This window comes from Cherax quadricarinatus, chromosome 81, assembly GCF_038502225.1.
Source record: "Cherax quadricarinatus isolate ZL_2023a chromosome 81, ASM3850222v1, whole genome shotgun sequence".
In the NCBI taxonomy this organism is placed as follows: domain Eukaryota; kingdom Metazoa; phylum Arthropoda; class Malacostraca; order Decapoda; family Parastacidae; genus Cherax; species Cherax quadricarinatus.
The window spans coordinates 6,195,911-6,216,467 of NC_091372.1; the positions used below are offsets into that span (position 1 = coordinate 6,195,911).

Sequence of the window (20,557 nt, forward strand, 5' to 3'; positions counted from 1 at the left end):
CTCCAAGATACGATACTACGTGCCGCAAACTGCCCTTCTCACACTATACCATTCACTTACATATCCATACCTCACCTATGCTCTCTGTGCTTGGGGTTCAATTGCAGCAACACACCTAAAGCCAATAATAACCCAACAAAAAGCCGCAGTAAGAATAATCACTAAATCCCATCCCTGGCAACACACCCCCCCACTCTTCATAGATCTAAACTTACTCCCTGTTCAGTACATCCACACTTACTACTGTGCAATCTACATCTACAGGACCTTAAATTCCAATATTAACCTTGACCTAAAATGCTTTCTTGATAGTTGTGACAGAACCCACAGGCACAACACCAGACACAAACATCTCTATGATATTCCCTGTGTCCGACTAAACCTTTACAAAAATTCAATGTATGTCAAAGGCCCTAAAATCTGGAACACCCTACCTGAAAATTCTAAAACTGCAGACACATTCATCACCTTCAAAACTACCATCAGAAAACATCTTATCTCCCTGATACACCCTGTCAACTAATTATACGAATACCACCTGGTGGTTCACACTTACACTCACTCACCAATTTGACTATAAACAGAAATATCAATCTCAATCTCAAAATAATGAATCTAAACTAGTCATAAGTTGGCCTGTGATACTCCAATACTGAAACTATGTATAGTGCCAAAACAAAAGCATTCACATTGCTAAACTCACAAACTAGTATTGAGTCACTTAGCCATAATACCAACTTGCCTCATAATTTTGTAATATTTTAAACTTAAGATTTAATCTAAGTCTGCCCGAAATGCCTAGCCATGCTAGGTGTTCTAGTGGTACACTCTGTAATTATTATTTTACTACATGTAAACCACACAATAACTGTAAACTCAGCATTGTAATCCTTATAGAGAATAAACTTTGAATTGAATTTGAATAAAAAACTCACCCAACGTGATTTGTCCGGGACGTGTCCCACGTGTGGCCTCAGCTGCCCCGTGGGTGCCAGTGTTTACAAGCCAGCCAGTGCAGTCACATCCACATATACATTCAGTACATTTCACCGTATCCCAGTGTTTTTTGTGCTTGTAACTGCAAAATAAATTACCATGGGCCCCAAGAAAGCTTCTAGTGCCAACCCTGTGGTAAAAAGAGTGAGAATTAGTATGGAAATTAAGAAAGATTTTGAAGGGTTTGGGGCTAACACTGAGAAGCCTATGCCAGTTGTGGAATCCATTGTGCCTACTTCAAAGATTAAGTTAATAAAGATTACAATACAGTGGGCCCTTGACCAACGATGGCATCGTCTAAAGTTAAATCTGACTAGCGATACATTTTAACGCAAAAATTTTGCGTCAACTAGCGCTAAAAAATCGACCAACACGATTCGTTCCGTCTGAGACGCATCCACTTGTGGCCAGTGTTTACAAGCCAGCCAGCCACCGCGGTCCCATCCAAACATACAATCGGAACATTTCATATTATCACGTCGTTTTTAGTTTACCTGGTGAGTTCCGGGGGTCAACACCCCTGCGGCCCGGTCTGTGACCAGGCCTCCTGGCGGATCAGAGCCTGATCAACCAGGCTGTTACTGCTGGCTGCACGCAAACCAACGTACGAGCCACAGCCCGGCTGGTCAGGTACCGACTTTAGGTGCTTGTCCAGTGCCAACTTGAAGACTGCCAGGGGTTTGTTGGTAATCCCCCTTATGTATGCTGGGAGGCAGTTAAACAGTCTCGGGCCCCTGACACTTATTGTATGGTCTCTTAACGTGCTAGTGACACCCCTACTTTTCATTGGGGGGATGTTGCATCGTCTGCCAAGTCTTTTGCTTTCGTAGTGAGTGATTTTCGTGTGCAAGTTTGGTACTAGTCCCTCTAGGATTTTCCAGGTGTATATAATCATGTATCTCTCCCGCCTGCATTCCAGGGAATACAGGTTCAGGAACCTCAAGCACTTCCAGTAATTGAGGTGTTTTATCTCCGTTATGTGCGCTGTGAAGGTTCTCTGTACATTTTCTAGGTCAGCAATTTCACCTGCCTTGAAAGGTGCTGTTAGTGTGCAGCAATATTCCAGCCTAGATAGAACAAGTGACCTGAAGAGTGTCATCATGGGCTTGGCATCCCTAGTTTTGAAGGTTCTCATTATCCATCCTGTCATTTTTCTAGCAGATGCGATTGATACAATGTTATGGTCCTTGAAGGTGAGATCCTCCGACATGATCACTCCCAGGTCTTTGACGTTGGTGTTTCGCTCTATTTTGTGGCCAGAATTTGTTTTGTACTCTGATGAAGATTTAATTTCCTCGTGTTTACCATATCTGTGTAATTGAAATTTCTCATCGTTGAACTTCATATTGTTTTCTGCAGCCCACTGAAAGATTTGGTTGATGTCTGCCTGGAGCCTTGCAGTGTCTGCAATAGAAGACACTGTCATGCAGATTCGGGTGTCATCTGCAAAGGAGGACACGGTGCTGTGGCTGACATCCTTGTCTATGTCAGATATGAGGATGAGGAACAAGATGGGAGCGAGTACTGTGCCTTGTGGAACAGAGCTTTTCACCGTAGCTGAATCGGACTTTACTCTGTTGACTACTACTCTCTGTGTTCTGTTAGTGAGGAAATTATAGATCCATCGACCAACTTTTCCTGTTATTCCTTTAGATTGCATTTTGTGTGCTATTACGCCATGGTCACACTTGTCGAAGGCTTTTGCAAAGTCTGCATATATTACATCTGCATTCTTTTTGTCTTCTAGTGCATCTAGGACCTTGTCGTAGTGACCCAATAGTTGAGACAGACAGGAGCGACCTGTTCTAAACCCATGTTGCCCTGGGTTGTGTAATTGATGGGTTTCTAGATGGGTGGTGATCTTGCTTCTTAGGACCCTTTCAAAGATTTTTATGATATGGGATGTTAGTGCTATCGGTCTGTAGTTCTTTGCTGTTGCTTTACTGCCCCCTTTGTGGAGTGGGGCTATGTCTGTTGTTTTTAGTAACTGTGGGACGACCCCCGTGTCCATGCTCCCTCTCCATAGGATGGTAAAAGCTTGTGATAGGGGCTTCTTGCAAAATAAGTCACCATGGGCCCCAAGAAAGCTTCTAGTGCCAACCTTACAGCAAAAAGGGTGAGAATTACTATGGATATGAAGAAAGAGATCATTGCTAAGTATGAAAGTGGAGTGTGTCTCCGAGCTGGTCAGGTTGTACACAAAACCCCAGTCAACCATCGCTACTATTGTGGCCAAGAAAACGGCAATCAAGGAAGCTGTTCTTGCCGAAGGTGCAACTATGTTTTCGAAACTGAGATCGCAAGTGATAGAAGATGTTGAGAGACTGTTATTGGTGTGGATAAACGAAAAACAGATAGCAGGAGATAGCATCTCCCAAGCGATCATACGTGAAAAGGCTAGGAAGTTGCATGAGGATTTAATTAGAAAAATGCCTGCAACTAGTGGTGATGTGAGTGAATTTAAGGTCAGCAAAGGTTGGTTTGAGAGATTTAAGAATCGTAGTGGCATACATAGTGTGATAAGGCATGGTGAGGCTGCCAGTTTGGACCAAAAAGCAGCTGAAAAATATGTACAGGAATTCAAGGAGTACATAGACAGTGAAGAATTGAAACCTGAACAAGTGTTTAATTGTGACACTGACAATGTTGTGAAACACTTTAGGAATGTCATAAAGGAACGGGAGGTACAGGACTCTATGGACAGATATGTTGTGTGACAGAGGTCCAGTAACTCAAGCTGGTCCTAGTGGCATTAAAAGAAGAAGGGAAGTAACCCCGGAAAAGGACTTGACACCTCAAGTCCTAATGGAAGGGGATTCCCCTTCTAAACACTAACACCATCCAGTCTCCCCTCCTCCCATCCCATCAATCATCACCAGATCTTCAATAAAGGTAAGTGTCATGTAATTGTACATGTCTTCTTCAGTTTGTGTGTATTAAAATTAATATTTCATGTGGTAAATTTTTTTTTTTCAATACTTTTGGGTGTCTTGCATGGATTAATTTGATTTCCATTATTTCTTATGGGGAAAATTAACTCAACTAACGTTAATTTCGATTAACGATGAGCTCTCAGGAACGGATTAATATCGTTGGTCGAGGGTCCACTGTATTACAATATAACTATTTAAAACAATTTACAATATGATGTATTACAATTTAGTACTATTTAAAATGATGAAATTTGTATTACAATGGAACAATTTACATTATGATGTACGTACTGTATAACAATCTACTACTATTTAAAACATTGAAAAAATAGACATCCTTATTTTGAAGTTCACTTGTATGCTTCAGTGAAAACACTTGAACAACACATCCCCTACCCATTCTAAAGCCTCCTTGTTCATCTGCAATCCTGCTCTCTGTCTTACCCCTTATCCTTTCCATAGTAACCTTGCCAAACACTTTACATGTTATATTCAGTAGGCTTATTTCCCTATAATTTTTACACACTTGTCTCCCTTTACTTTATATAAAGGAATTATACACACTGCCAGTCCATCGGTACCTTCCCTTCTTTCATACATTTATGTAAGAAAATTGCCAATCACTCCAAAACTATATCCTCACCTGCTTTTAACATTTCTGTCATGATCCCATCAATTCCAGCTGCTTTACTCCCTTTCATTCTTCCCAGTGCCTCAAGCACCTCCCCTACATTTACATCTGGCTCTTGTTAATGTATTTCACTTCCTCCATCAGGTTCCGCTCTGCCAATGAAGCAGTAGAATCGGAAAGAAAAGCGAAAGAACGTGGAGAGGTGCTTCCGACAGAAGAGCGTTTTGACTCTAATTGTATCACCCCAGGCACAGAATTTATGGCACGGTTGGATGCGCAACTACAATATTTTGTTACCAGCAAGATATCACAGGATAGATTATGGCAAAACTGCAAAGTCATCTACTCAGGGCATCAGGTGAATACCAAATTATTATTAACCCTTTGACTGTCGCGGCCGTATATATACGTTTGTGAGGTACCGTGTTTGACGTATATATACTCATAAATTCTAGCGGCTTCAAATCAGGCAGGAGAAAGCTAGTAGGCCCACATGTGAGAGAATGGGTCTGTGTGGTCAGTGTGCACCACATAAAAAAAATCCTGGAGCACGCAGTGCATAATGAGAAAAAAAAAACTCCGACCGTTTTTTTTTAATTAAAATGCCGACTTTGTGGTCTATTTTCGTATAGTATTTGTGGTTGTATTCTCGTTTTCATGGTCTCATTTGATAGAATGGAAACTATATTATAGAAATGGAGGTGATTTTGATTAATTTTACTATAAAAAGAACCTGGAAATGGAGCACAAAGTACAGGAAATGTTTGATTTTTGCCGATGTTCAAAAGTAAACAAATGATGTCATTGTCCAATAAATGTCCAAATAGCCATTCTAATACGCAGTCATGAATGGGTTGATGTAATTTTTACAATTATTACAGTATTGCAGTAGTCTGCATAACAGTAAATCTTCTATTTTTTGTTTGAATAAAATTTCAAAATAAAAAGCAAGAGTAATATCACAGGGACCTGGAGACATGACTGATGAACAAAGAAAATCTTATTTTAGAGCCAGGAATGTCTGCATTGTTCATTCTGGACCTTATTTTGAAATTGTGGTATTTTTTAATTTTCGTGAAATTGGCCAAATTGCAAATTTCTGACCATGTTATTGGGTAGTTGAAATCGGTAAATGGGCAGTTTCTTGTGCTCAATCGATAGAAAAAATAGAGTTCTGAAGAAATAGTTATGAGTTTGGTTGACTGGAATAACGGAATTAGCCGAAAATAGGGCTCAAAGTGGGCGAAATTGCCGATTTTTAAATATCGCCGAAGTCGCTAACTTCGCGAGAGCGTAATTCCGTCAGTTTTCCATCAAATTTCGTTTTTTTGGTGTCTTTACAATCCGGAAAAGATTCTCTATCATTTCATAAGAAAAAATAATTTTTTTTTTTTTCGAATATTTTGCGACACCAGGAGCAACTTCAGGATTGGGCCCTTCGACAGTCAAAGGGTTAAAGTTATGTGGAAATGCTGAATCCATAAAATCCCTACAGTAATTGGGGAATAGGAGAATGTAGGGAGGGGGGAAGGTAATCAGGTTTGATCTAAGTAAGGGAAGAGTAATTCTAATTCTTTTGATGTAGAACATTAGATTTGAAACACCCTTCATTCAAGTTATGTAAACCAGGGCTCAGTGTATTTTTATAATTCAGATGTTTTTCTAGAGCACAATTATGTACCGTACATTGTTAGTTGATATTTTTTATGAAAGGTTTTGCTCTGTTTCCACTTTATACTTTGCTCCAGTTTACTGAAAAAACCTCCATTGTGGTTTATTGGGAGTGTACGGTAGTGAAGGTGAGGTAGTCATTTTTTCTTTTTCAGTGAGCCAGCTGTATCCCACCAAGGCAGGGTAACCTAAACAGAAAACGGAAAGGTTTTCTTTTTCTTCTTCTTTCTTTCTTCATAGCTACCCACCTTCGCACCCGTTGGCAACAACGTTGGTCAACTCTGCTCGGTAACAAACTTCATTCTATTAAACCGAGCATAGGTTACTGGCCGTCTTCTTGTCATCAGTGCCGAGGTTGGGAGACCACTCTCTCCCGCCTTCGCATTGGCCACACTCGTCTTACTCATGGGTATCTCATGGAGAGGCACCCTGTTCCTCTCTGTGAGCAGTGTCAAGTTCCAGCATCGATTAGCCACATTCTGTTAGACTGCCCTCTCTATCAACGAGCACGCAGAATTTACCTCCAACGTCGTCTTCGTTCTACTACTCTCTCTTTACCTTCCCTTCTTGCTGATGGACCCTCCTTTAATCCTGACTCTCTCATTGACTTCTTGACAACGACTGATTTACTCCACAAACTCTGATGATACTTTTCGCACTCCCCTCAGCCCTTTCTAGTTCAGTCTCTTGCTGCCCTTTACCCTTTCACCATCCACTGCCCCGCTGTTATCCGTAACCTATTACTCATCCATCTCCCTTTTGCCAGCTGATGCCCTCGCTTCCTTCCTGCCCTGCAGCGCTGTATAGTCCTTGTGGCTTAGCGCTTCTTTTTGATTATAATAATAATAATAATTTCTTTCTTCAACGTACCAGCCGTATCCCACTGAGGTGGGGTGGCTCAAAAGAAAAAACAAAAGTTTCTCCTTTTAAATTTAGTAATATATGTATACAGGAAAAGGGGTTACTAGCTCCTTGCTCCCAGCATTTTAGTTGCCTCTTACTACACACATGGCTTATGGAGGAAAAATTCTGTTCCACTTCCCCATGGAGATAAGAGGAAATAAACAAGAACAAGAACTAGAAAGAAAATAGAAGAAAACCCAGAGGGGTATGTATATATATGCTTGTACATGTCTGTGTAGTGTGACGTAAGTGTAAGTAGAAGTAGCAAGATGTACCTGAAATCTTGCATGTTTATGAGACAGAAAAAAAAGGACACCAGCAATTCTACCATCACGTAAAACAATTACAGGCTTTCGTTTTACACTCACTTGGCAATACGGTAGCACCTCTCTATACAGTTGCTGTCTACCAACCTACTATAGATTTTTCTTTTTAAATTTTGTAATTTATGATTGCATATTGGTAAATGTTTATAACATAACACATTTACCTAACACTGTAGCATTGTGGTTTGATAAGGTTTACATGGTTGATAGGACTTTTAATATAGTTTAGCAAAATCAAATATGTTCCATCATGAAATGTATTTTGAATGATCAATATTATTTATTCTACCTTAAGACACCAGGCGAGGGGGAACACAAGATAATGGAATTCATCAGATATACTAAAAGTCAGCCAGAATACAATCCCAACACTCGTCACTGTCTCTATGGCCTTGATGCTGACCTCATAATGCTGGGACTAACTTCACATGAGCCACACTTCTCACTGCTCAGAGAAGAGGTAAGCATTTACTTTAAGATTTCCTTTGCAAGGATCAGTTATGAATCTGCCTTTATTTATTTTCCTTTGGTTATTACCTCAACAAAACTCTTCAGGTTTGAAGCATACATTCAGAGGTATTATGGTAATTATTACTCTGGGAAGATGTAGTCTCCTTGTGGTATTAATGGAAGTACTTAAACAAACCTTTCTTTGCTAATATTGCTGCCTCCTCTGCTACCCCCACAACCACCACCATCTCCCTATTCTGTTTATGTACAATAACCTGACAAGAGGCGTGGAGTTAAAAGATAAAGAATCACACATAAAGTGGGAGTTGTCACAGTTGCTCTTTGCTGATGACACTGTGCTCTTGGGAGATTCTGAAGAGAAGTTGCAGAGATTGGTGGATGAATTTGGTAGGGTGTGCAAAAGAAGAAAATTAAAAGTGAATACAGGAAAGAGTAAGGTTATGAGGATAACAAAAGGATTAGGTGATGAAAGACTGGATATCAGATTGGAGGGAGAGAGTATGGAGGAGGTGAATGTATTCAGATATTTGGGAGTGGACGTGTCAGCGGATGGGTCTATGAAGGATGAGGTGAATCATAGAATTGATGAGGGGAAAAGGGTGAGTGGTGCACTTAGGAGTCTGTGGAGACAAAGAACTTTGTCCTTGGAGGCAAAGAGGGGAATGTATGAGAGTATAGTTTTACCAACGCTCTTATATGGGTGTGAAGCATGGGTGATGAATGTTGCAGCGAGGAGAAGGCTGGAGGCAGTGGAGATGTCATGTCTGAGGGCAATGTGTGGTGTGAATATAATGCAGAGAATTCGTAGTTTGGAAGTTAGGAGGAGGTGCGGGATTACCAAAACTGTTGTCCAGAGGGCTGAGGAAGGGTTGTTGAGGCGGTTCGGACATGTAGAGAGAATGGAGTGAGACAGAATGACTTCAAGAGTGTATCAGTCTGTAGTGGAAGGAAGGCGGGGTAGGGGTCGGCCTAGGAAAGGTTGGAGGGAGGGGGTAAAGGAGGTTTTGTGTGCGAGGGGCTTGGACTTCCAGCAGGCGTGCGTGAGCGTGTTTGATAGGAGTGAATGGAGACGAATGGTTTTTAATACTTGACGTGCTGTTGGAGTGTGAGCAAAGTAACATTTATGAAGGGGTTCAGGGAAACCGGCAGGCCGGGCTTGAGTCCTGGAGATGGGAAGTACGGTGCCTGCACTCTGAAGGAGGGGTGTTAATGTTGCAGTTTAAAAACTGTAGTGTAAAGCACCCTTCTGGCAAGACAGTGATGGAGTGAATGATGGTGAAAGTTTTTCTTTTACGGGCCACCCTGCCTTGGTGGGAATCGGCCAGTGTGATAAAATAAAAATTAACTATCTTCCACTGAGGTAGGTTGACCCTCCCAAAAGAGAAGAAATGCATTCACCATTCATTCAATTACTTGTCTTTTCAGAAATGTGCTGCAACATCCTAACTCTTCCTTCAGAGTGCAGGCACTGTATTTCCCACCTCCTGGATTCAAGCCCAGCTAACCAGATTCCCTGAATCCCTTCGTAAATGATACTTTGCTTACATACCAAGAGCACCCAAGTCATTAAAAACACTTATCTCCATGATTATCTAATATGCTAATGCAAGCCTTTTGGAAATTCAAGCCCCCTAGCAATAAAAAATTTTACCTCCTCCCTCCAACCTTTCCTGAGATGACCCCTACCTCTCCCTCCAAACATTACTGGGCTGATCCCTACCAATCCTTACGTCCACCCAGGTTTATGGACCCTCCTGGTTATCCTATTTTGCTCCATCCTCTCTGAGTGTCCAAATCATGTTAATAACCCTTCTCCCTTTGAATTATACCTTTGGCAACTGCTCACCTAATCTCCAAGTTCGGAATTTTCTACATATTAGTCACACCACACATTGCCATCAGACACAACCTCTCCATTGACCCCCCCCACCCAAGTCTCCTCTCTGCTGCAACATTTAAAGCCCATGCTTCCCACCAATATAAGTGTTGGTACCATTTATACTTTGGTACATGCTTCCTTCAGTTTGATATCCAGTCTTTCTTTGCATAGATTTTTTTTACTCATTACCTTGCTTTTTCCTGTGTTTGCATTTAATTGCTTTCATTTACATACCCATGACCCAAAAAGGAGGGAACATTTTCACCATCACATTCAGTCACTGTCTTGCCAGAAGTGTTCTGATATCACAGTTCAGATGACATTATCTAATAAAACAGTTATTTTGTTCTGGACTATTAATCCATTTTTTATTTGTAGTGTTTAAGTAGTCTTTTAATAAAATGCATCATGTTCTAAACGATTAATTAATTTTTGTTTTATAGTTTCTTAACAATTTTTCATTTAAAAAATGCATTACATTTTGGGTTCTTTAATGTGGTTTAACTGTTACCTGCAATATACTATTTCAGGTTCGCTTTGGTGGCAAGAAAGATGGCAACCGTCGTACACCCACTGCTGAAGAAACTACATTTCATTTACTTCATCTAAGTCTAATGCGGGAATACATCAATTACGAGTTCTTTGAGTTACATAATGCTTTATCATTTGGTTATAACTTGGAAAATATAATTGATGATTGGGTATTAATGGGATTTCTTGTTGGCAATGACTTCATTCCTCATCTTCCACACCTTCATATAAACAGAGAAGGATTGCCCATTCTCTACAGGACATACAAAGATGTTTTGCCTACCTTGGATGGTTACTTAAATGATGGAGGCAAATTACATCTTGGTAGGTTTGAAAAATTTATGGCAAAACTTTCAGAGTTTGATGTTGAACAGTTTCATGAACATAATGCAGATTTAAAGTACTTTCACAACAAAAGTTTGAAAGATGGAAATGCTTTCAAAGTTAATAAAGGTAAGGGAAATAAAGAACTGGAAGCATTCAACTTTGAAGATGAAGATGAAGGAGCTTTTGGTGCTCTTGAAGGTCTTGATGAAGAAGAAACACTATGTAAAACTTATGAGAAGCTAGGTTATGAGCCAGACCCAATGTTTGATGATGATGAAGACTTAGAAAGTGACAGTGAAGATGCTATATTTAATACAGAGTTTCGCCAACATAAAAGGGCCTATTACATGTCCAAGATGCATTTCAGGTGCGTCAATTCGGATGTATTGCACGAACAAGCTACAAGTTATGTGAGAGGTATACAGTGGATCTTAAACTACTACTATAATGGCATTTGCTCATGGTCATGGTTTTATCCTTACCATTATTCTCCATATATCTCAGATATCAAAGACTTTGCAGACATGGAGATGAAATTTGAGATGGGCAAACCATTTTTGCCCTATGAACAACTGCTGGCTGTTTTGCCACCCTTAAGCAGAAAGCTTTTGTCCCATGCATATCAGGGACTCATGACGAATGAAGACTCACCACTCAAGGAATTTTACCCAGTTTCTTTTAAAACAGATTTAAATGGAAAACAACAGGTTTGTGTTAGCTGTGATTTTTCTCTTTAATAAAATTTATGCTGTGTACTTCACAGTATGATACATTGAGATGTATGAAGTAAATCAACTTAAATGTTCAATAATTTATATATTCTATATATTTTTATGATTTTTTTTTTTTTAATGTTTGTGCTTATTTTTTTCTCTATCAGGATTGGGAAGCTGTTGTACTTATACCTTTCATTGATGAAAAAAGGCTTTTGGAAGCCATGAAGCCGTGTAATGAACATCTTACAACTGAAGAGAGGTCTCGTAATACTCATGGTCCAATGTTTATCTACCGCTACAGCCCTGATAATTTGGGAGAATATAAGGTATATTTTTATATAGCCGGACTTGAGTACTGGAAATGGAAAGTACAATGCTTGCACTTTAACCCTTGAGGGTTTCAGACGTACTAGTACGGCTTACGACCCAGGGTTTTTGACGTACTAGTACGCCTAAATTCTAGCGCCCTCAAATCTAGTGGGAGAAAGCTGGTAGGCCTCCATATGAAAGAATGGGTCTATGTGCACAGTATAAAAAAAATCCTGCAGCACACAGTGCATAATGAGAAAAAAAAAACTTTGACCGTTTTTTTGGAATAAAACTGCAACTTTGCACTGTATTTTTGTATGGTATTTATTGTTGTATTCTAGTTTTCTTGGTCTCATTTTATAGAATGGAAGGCATATCATAGAAATTGAGATGATTTTGACTGGTTTTACAATGAAAAGTACCTTGAAATTGAGCTCAAAGTAGCAGAAATGTTCGATTTTTACCAAAGTTCAAAAGTAAACAAATCATGCCAAGCGTCCAATACATGTCAAATGGTGAGTCTTATATTCCTTTGCAAGTGCGCCAATATGATTCATACCATTTTCTACACTAATGCAGTAGTCTGCATAACAGTAAATCTTCTATTTTTTGTGAGAATAAAAATTCAAAGTGGAAAGCAAAAGAATGTAAGAGGGGCCTTGAGACGTGACTAATGAACAGAGGAAATGTCATTTTAGTGCCAGGAATGTATTTCTTGTTTGTTCTGGACCCTATTCGGAAATTGACATCTTTTGAAATTTGTGTGAAATTGGCAAAATTGCTAAATTCTGACCACTGTACTGGATAGTTGAAATTGGTAAATGGGTGCTTTTTTGCACTCATTCAATAGAAAAAATGGAATTCTAGCGAAATATTCATGTTTTTTGTCGACTAGTACAGTGGAACTGGCCGAAAATGGGGCTCAAAGTGGGCAAAATCGCCGATCCGTAAACATCGCCGAGATCGCTAACTTCGCGAGAGCATAATTCCGTAAGTTTTCCATCAAATTTCGTATTTTTGGTGTCATTATGATCGGGAAAAGATTCTCTATCTTTTCATAAGATTTTTTTTTTTTTTTTTAAATTTGGCCGACCCTTAGAACGAGTCTCGGAGAGGGCCTGTCGACCCTCAAAGGGTTAAAGGAGTGGTTTATGATACAGTATTGGCAGTTTGGAGGGATATGTTATATATCTTTATATATCCTTCTAAACTGTTGTATCTGGGTGCCTCTGCAAAAACAGTGATTATGTATGAGTGAGGTGAAAGCGTTGAATGATGATGAAAATATTTTATTTTTTGGGATTTTCTTTCTTTCTCGGTCACCCTGCCTTGGTGGGAGACGGCCGACTTGTTGAAAAAAAAAATAAGGGATATATATTAGGAAAGAAATATGATTTATCTTTACAGATCTAAATTGGTATGCAATACTACTGAATGTCTATGGTTTAAAATGTTATCAAGACAAATAGTGTCATGATTTAGCTCTTTACTATTAATCAAATTTCTATATTTTCAGAGTCCAAAGTATTTTCCACCTGTTGGGATCAACCATGCTTCTGTAAGCTTGGTGCGGCGAGAAGAATGGGAACTGTTGCCAGAAAAGATATACAAAGGCTTGTGTAAAGGGGTCAAACAAAATGTTTATTTTGCTGGTTTTCCTTCATTACGCCATATTGATCATAAGGTAATTCTTATAGATTTCTGGTGTACACAAAAAATATACAGTATTTCTTGTCCACCTGTAGGTTAACCATGTATTTTGGCTTGGAGCCTTTGCTGGCGTTCAGACATTTAGAGAGGATGGAACAAAATAGAATGACTTGGAGGGCATATAAATCTGTAGTGGAAGGAAGATGGGATAGGGGTCATCCTAGGAAAGGGTGGAGGGATGGTGTAAAGGAGGTTTTCTGTGTGAGGGGCTTTAACTTCCAGCAAGCATGCATTCTTTCTTCTTTCAACAAACCGGCCGTATCCCACCTAGGCGGGGTGGCCCAAAAGGAAAAACGAAAGTTTCTCCTTTTACATTTAGTAATATATACAAGAGAAGAGGTTATTAGCCCCTTGCTCCCGGCATTTTAGTTGCCTCTTACAACACGCATGGCTTATGGAGGAAGAATTCTGTTCCACTTCCCCATGGAGGTAAGAGGAAATAAACAAGAACTAGAAAGAAAATAGAAGAAAACCCAGATAGATCTGTATATATATGTTTGTACATGTATGTGTAGTGTGATCTAAGTGTAAGTAGAAGAAGCAAGACGTACCTGAAATCTTTCATGTTTATGAGACAGAAAAAAGGACACCAGCAATCCTACCATTCTGTAAAACAATTACAGGCTTACATTTTACACTCCCTCCCTGGGTGGTTGCTGTCTACCAACCTACTACCTAGGAGCAAGCATGCATGAGCATGTTAAATAGGAATGAGTGGAGACGAATGGTTTTTATGGTGATGTGCTGTTTGAGCAAAGTAACATTTGTGAAGGCATTCAAGGAAACTGGTTAGCCAGACTTGAGTCCTGGAGATGGGTAGTACAGTGCCTGCACTCTGAAGGAGGGGTGTTGATATGTTGCAGTTTTTAACTGTAGTGTAGGCATTCCTCTGGTAAGATAATGATGAAGTGAATAGTAATGAAAGTATTTCTTCTTTTGTGGGTCACCCTGCCTTGGTGGGAAATGGCTGATGTGTTTATAATGTTACAAAATGTGACATCCATACAGTATAGATATCTCTAGATACTACTAGAAGGTCAGCTTATTGATCCCCCTCTAGCATCTAGCCTGTTTCTGGTTTTGTAACAGTTTGTCAGAATATTCTAGTCTAGTTATCCTTTAAAATTAAGAGACATTTCAATAGCATTTAGGGACTGCAACTGGATGAATTTAATAATAATAATAATAATAATAATAATAATAATAATAATAATTGGCAGTTTGGAGGGATATGTTGTGTATCATTATACGTACAGTGGACCCCCGGTTAACGATATTTTTTCACTCCAGAAGTATGCTCAGGTGCCAGTACCGACCGAATTTGTTCCCATAAGAAATATTGTGAAGTAGATTAGTCCATTTCAGACCCCCAAACATACACGTACAAACGCACTTACATAAATACACTTACATAATTGGTCACATCCGGAGGTAATCGTTATGCGGGGGTCCACTGTATATGCTTCTAAACTGTTGTATTCTGAGCACCTCTGCAAAAACAGCGATAATGTGTGAGTGTGGTGAAAGTGTTGAATGATGATGAAAGCATTTTCTTTTTGGGGATTTTCTTTATTTTTTGGGTCACCCTGCCTCGGTGGGAGACAGCCGACTTGTTGAAAAAAAAAAAAAATAATGACAATTTTTATGCCGGGAGCAAGGGGCTAGTAACCTCTTCTCCTGTATATATTACTAAATATTACTAAATAGTAGGTTGGTAGACAGCAACCACCCAGGGAGGTACTACCGTCCTGCCAAGTGAGTGTAAAACGAACCCTGTGATTGTTTTACATGATGGTAGGATTGCTGATGTCTTTTGTCTGTCTCATAAATATGCAAGATTACAGGCATGTCTTGCTACTTCTACTTACACTTAGGTCACACTACACATACATGTACACATTTATTTATACACACTGATCTGAGTTTTCTTTGATTTTATCTTAATAGTTCTTGGTCTTATTAATTTTCCTTTTATATCCATGGGGAAGTGGAATAAGAATCTTTCCTCCGTAAGCCATGCGTGTTGTAAAAGTCAACTAAAATGCCGGGAACAATGGGCTAGTAACCCCTTTTCCTGTAAAGATTACTAAAAAGAATAAGAAGAAGAAAATTGTCAAAGTGGGAAGTCTGAATGTGCGTGGATGTTGTGCAGATGATAAGAAAGAGATGATTGTGGATGTTATGAATGAGAAGAAGCTGGATGTCCTGGCTTTAAGTGAAACAAAGCTGAAGGGGGTGGGAGAGTTTCAGTGGAGAGGAATAAATGGGATTAGGTCAGGGGTTTCAAATAGAGTTAGAGCTAAAGAAGGAGTAGCAATAATGTTGAAGGATAAGCTATGGCAGGAAAAGAGAGACTATAAATGTATTAATTCAAGGATTATGTGGAGTAAAATAAAGATTGGATGTGAAAAGTGGGTTATAATAAGCGTGTATGCACCTGGAGAAGAGAGAAGTGTAGAGGAGAGAGAGAGATTTTGGGAAATGTTGAGTGAATGCGTGGGGAGTTTTGAATCAAGTGTGAGAGTAATGGTGGTTGGGGATTTCAATGCTAAAGTGGGTAAAAATGTTATGGAAGGAGTAGTAGGTAAATTTGGGGTGCCAGGGGTAAATGTAAATGGGGAGCCTTTAATTGAGCTATGTGTAGAAAGAAATTTGGTAATAAGTAATACATATTTTATGAAAAAGAGGATAAATAAATATACAAGGTATGATGTAGCACGTAATGAAAGTAGTTTATTAGATTATGTATTGGTGGATAAAAGGTTGATGGGTAGGCTCCAGGATGTACATGTTTATAGAGGGGCAACTGATATATCGGATCATTATTTAGTTGTAGCTACAGTTAGAGTAAGAGGTAGATGGGAAAAGAGGAAGGTGGCAACAACAAGTAAGAGGGAGGTGAAAGTGTATAAACTAAGGGAGGAGGAAGTTCGGGTGAGATATAAGCGACTATTGGCAGAAAGGTGGGCTAGTGCAAAGATGAGTAGTGGGGGGGTTGAAGAGGGTTGGAATAGTTTTAAAAATGCAGTATTAGAATGTGGGGCAGAAGTTTGTGGTTATAGGAGGGTGGGGGCAGGAGGAAAGAGGAGTGATTGGTGGAATGATGAAGTAAAGGGTGTGATAAAAGAGAAAAAGGTAGCTTATGAGAGGTTTTTACAAAGCAGAAGTGTTATAAGAAGAGCAGAGTATATGGAGAGTAAAAGAAAGGTAAAGAGAGTGGTGAGAGAGTGCAAAAGGAGAGCAGATGATAGAGTGGGAGAGGCACTGTCAAGAAATTTTAATGAAAATAAGAAAAAATTTTGGAGTGAGTTAAACAAGTTAAGAAAGCCTAGGGAAAATATGGATTTGTCAGTTAAAAACAGAGTAGGGGAGTTAGTAGATGGGGAGATGGAGGTATTGGGTAGATGGCGAGAATATTTTGAGGAACTTTTAAATGTTAAGGAAGAAACAGAGGCAGTAATTTCATGCACTGGTCAGGGAGGTATACCATCTTTTAGGAGTGAAGAAGAGCAGAATGTAAGTGTGGGGGAGGTACGTGAGGCATTACGTAAAATGAAAGGGGGTAAAGCAGCTGGAACTGATGGGATCATGACAGAAATGTTAAAAGCAGGGGGGGATATAGTGTTGGAGTGGTTGGTACTTTTGTTTAATAAATGTATGAAAGAGGGGAAGGTACCTAGGGATTGGCAGAGAGCATGTATAATCCCTTTATATAAAGGGAAAGGGGACAAAAGAGACTGTAAAAATTATAGAGGAATAAGCTTACTGAGTATACCAGGAAAAGTGTACGGTAGGGTTATAATTGAAAGAATTAGAGGTAAGACAGAATGTAGGATTGCGGATGAGCAAGGAGGTTTTAGAGTGGGTAGGGGATGTGTAGATCAGGTGTTTACATTGAAGCATATATGTGAACAGTATTTAGATAAAGATAGGGAAGTTTTTATTGCATTTATGGATTTAGAAAAGGCATATGATAGAGTGGATAGAGGAGCAATGTGGCAGATGTTGCAAGTATATGGAATAGGTGGTAAGTTATTAAATGCTGTAAAGAGTTTTTATGAGGATAGTGAGGCTCAGGTTAGGGTGTGTAGAAGAGAGGGAGACTACTTCCCGGTAAAAGTAGGTCTTAGACAGGGATGTGTAATGTCACCATGGTTGTTTAATATATTTATAGATGGGGTTGTTAAGGAAGTAAATGCTAGGGTGTTTGGGAGAGGGGTGGGATTAAATTATGGGGAATCAAATTCAAAATGGGAATTGACACAGTTACTTTTTGCTGATGATACTGTGCTTATGGGAGATTCTAAAGAAAAATTGCAAAGGTTAGTGGATGAGTTTGGGAATGTGTGTAAAGGTAGAAAGTTGAAAGTGAACATAGAAAAGAGTAAGGTGATGAGGGTGTCAAATGATTTAGATAAAGAAAAATTGGATATCAAATTGGGGAGGAGGAGTATGGAAGAAGTGAATGTTTTCAGATACTTGGGAGTTGACGTGTCGGCGGATGGATTTATGAAGGATGAGGTTAATCATAGAATTGATGAGGGAAAAAAGGTGAGTGGTGCGTTGAGGTATATGTGGAGTCAAAAAACGTTATCTATGGAGGCAAAGAAGGGAATGTATGAAAGTATAGTAGTACCAACACTCTTATATGGGTGTGAAGCTTGGGTGGTAAATGCAGCAGCGAGGAGACGGTTGGAGGCAGTGGAGATGTCCTGTTTAAGGGCAATGTGTGGTGTAAATATTATGCAGAAAATTCGGAGTGTGGAAATTAGGAGAAGGTGTGGAGTTAATAAAAGTATTAGTCAGAGGGCAGAAGAGGGGTTGTTGAGGTGGTTTGGTCATTTAGAGAGAATGGATCAAAGTAGAATGACATGGAAAGCATATAAATCTATAGGGGAAGGAAGGAGGGGTAGGGGTCGTCCTCGAAAGGGTTGGAGAGAGGGGGTAAAGGAGGTTTTGTGGGTAAGGGGCTTGGACTTCCAGCAAGCGTGCGTGAGCGTGTTAGATAGGAGTGAATGGAGACGAATGGTACTTGGGACCTGACGATCTGTTGGAGTGTGAGCAGGGTAATATTTAGTGAAGGGATTCAGGGAAACCGGTTATTTTCATATAGTCGGACTTGAGTCCTGGAAATGGGAAGTACAATGCCTGCACTTTAAAGGAGGGGTTTGGGATATTGGCAGTTTGGAGGAATATGTTGTGTATCTTTATATGTGTATGCTTCTAGACTGTTGTATTCTGAGCACCTCTGCAAAAACAGTGATAATGTGCGAGTGTGGTGAAAGTGTTGAATGATGATGAAAGTATTTTCTTTTTGGGGATTTTCTTTCTTTTTTTTGGGTCACCCTGCCTCGGTGGGAGACGGCCGACTTGTTGAAAAAAAAAAAAAAAAAAACAAAAAAAAAAAAGGAGAAACTTTCGTTTTTCCTTTTGGGCCACCACGGCCAGTGTGTTGAAAGAAAGAAAGAATAATCATTTTTATTTTGACATGATACGTGGTTGTACAAAGAAATATAGTTGGGTGTACATGCCAAAAGTCCCTTTGTATGCAGTGCATTTCAGGCAAACTTGAAATTAACTTAAGATTAATAAGGCAATAACAGTTCATATGGTCATTAGATGAGTTACAATGAGTACAAAAGAATTGAGTATTCTATTAGGTCATGCTATATGGCTTTAATAAGTCTACCAGAGCATTTCAGTATAGAATAATTAGTTTTGATATGGTTTACAAAAAGTACAGTATTACAATTTAAAACAAGTTAAAACAATTTACAATATGAAGTAGTATTACAATTTAGTACATTTTAAAGCAATGAGATTCAAACATTTATAAGTTTGAAGTAATGAGTAAATGGTTGAGCAATCATCAGCAATATACAATAATGAAATTTGAAACAATTTTAAGTTTAAAGTAAATTATCAAATAGTTGAGCAGTCTTAAATTATTTAAAAGTTTTTTTGAGTAACTTGAATAACTGGCAGTTATTATGTAAAGTGTTTGTCTGGTTAATTTTGGGTGATGAGGTAATTTCTAAGTAGAGCCTTAAATTGATTTGTAGAAGGGGCCCTTTATTGTGGTCTGGCAGTGAATTCCAGATCTTTGGGCCCTTTACATGCATAGCATTTTTGCATAGGGAGAGATGGACACAAGGGATATTGAAGAGTGATTTGTGCCTTGTATTATGGCTGTGTTCTGTTATAGTTATCAAGGAAAGGAGGGTTTATATTTGATTATAGTGTTCTTTGTATGTAGTAGACACAAAAATAAGTGTGGATGTTTTGTATATTAAGCAAGTTAAGACTCTTGAAAAGTGGTGGAGTGTGCTGTCTAGTGCAGGAGTTAGTAATCAATCGCACTGCAGCTTTTTGTTGGGTTATTAAAGGTTTAAGGTGATTTGCTATGGTTGAGCCCCATGCATAAATACCATAGGTGAGGTAAGGGTAAATGAGAGAGTGGTAAAGAGCAAATAAAATTTGAGATCTTTAATAACACATATGTCTGTGTGGTAATAATTACAGTTAATATATTTGGTATAATTAAGGAAATAAGCTCGTACACTTCTCTTGGAGTATAACTTGGTATACATTCATCTCAATTATTTGGTACATATGATTGTATAGTGCTAAGGGCACAATTAATAACTGTACAACTCTTAGGTACTGGCTGGTACGTTACAGTGATGAGATATACTCTAGTACGTATATGAATAATATAAGTATGTGTTTGTGTGAGTACGCGTGTATGTGTCGCCATTACTGTTGATTTAGTCTCCTAGACATACTCCTCCCCACATATAGTTTATGACATCCCAGCATGGAATGGTGCAAATGTTGGCACTGAACTCCTATGCTCTGTGTTCTTCCTTGTTATTATATTTTTTTATGGTGTTGTAAGTAATGCTGGCTATGTGGAGGTTCTATAAAACCTGTACTACTGGGGAACAGTATATAGGTAAGACGTTTGCCCTTGTCGATTGGTGAGGAATATCTTAACAGCCACTTTTCTTTAAGCATTGATAAATGTGTATAGGGTATTTAAACTTAGAAGAAGTATAAAATATATAACTGCATTTTTCTTTGAGGAAAGCAGGACTCAGAATTCTTCAACCTCTGAGTTATATACATATTTTTAATGTTACAGGCCTAAGAGG

General features: G+C 39.1%; 1 protein-coding gene across 2 annotated transcripts in view; it reads left to right on the top strand.

The window, feature by feature from the left end:
• The window catches only part of LOC128699886 (5'-3' exoribonuclease pacman), a 134,751-nt gene that overhangs the window by 34,134 nt on the left and 80,060 nt on the right, over positions 1-20,557 (top strand). For both annotated transcript variants that reach the window (XM_053792704.2, XM_053792703.2), the window contains exons 4-8: positions 4,705-4,918; positions 7,756-7,920; positions 10,341-11,375; positions 11,549-11,710; positions 13,210-13,377. In XM_053792704.2, coding sequence (XP_053648679.1) covers positions 4,705-4,918; positions 7,756-7,920; positions 10,341-11,375; positions 11,549-11,710; positions 13,210-13,377 — 1,744 coding nt within the window. The remainder of the gene's footprint in view (positions 1-4,704; positions 4,919-7,755; positions 7,921-10,340; positions 11,376-11,548; positions 11,711-13,209; positions 13,378-20,557) is intronic.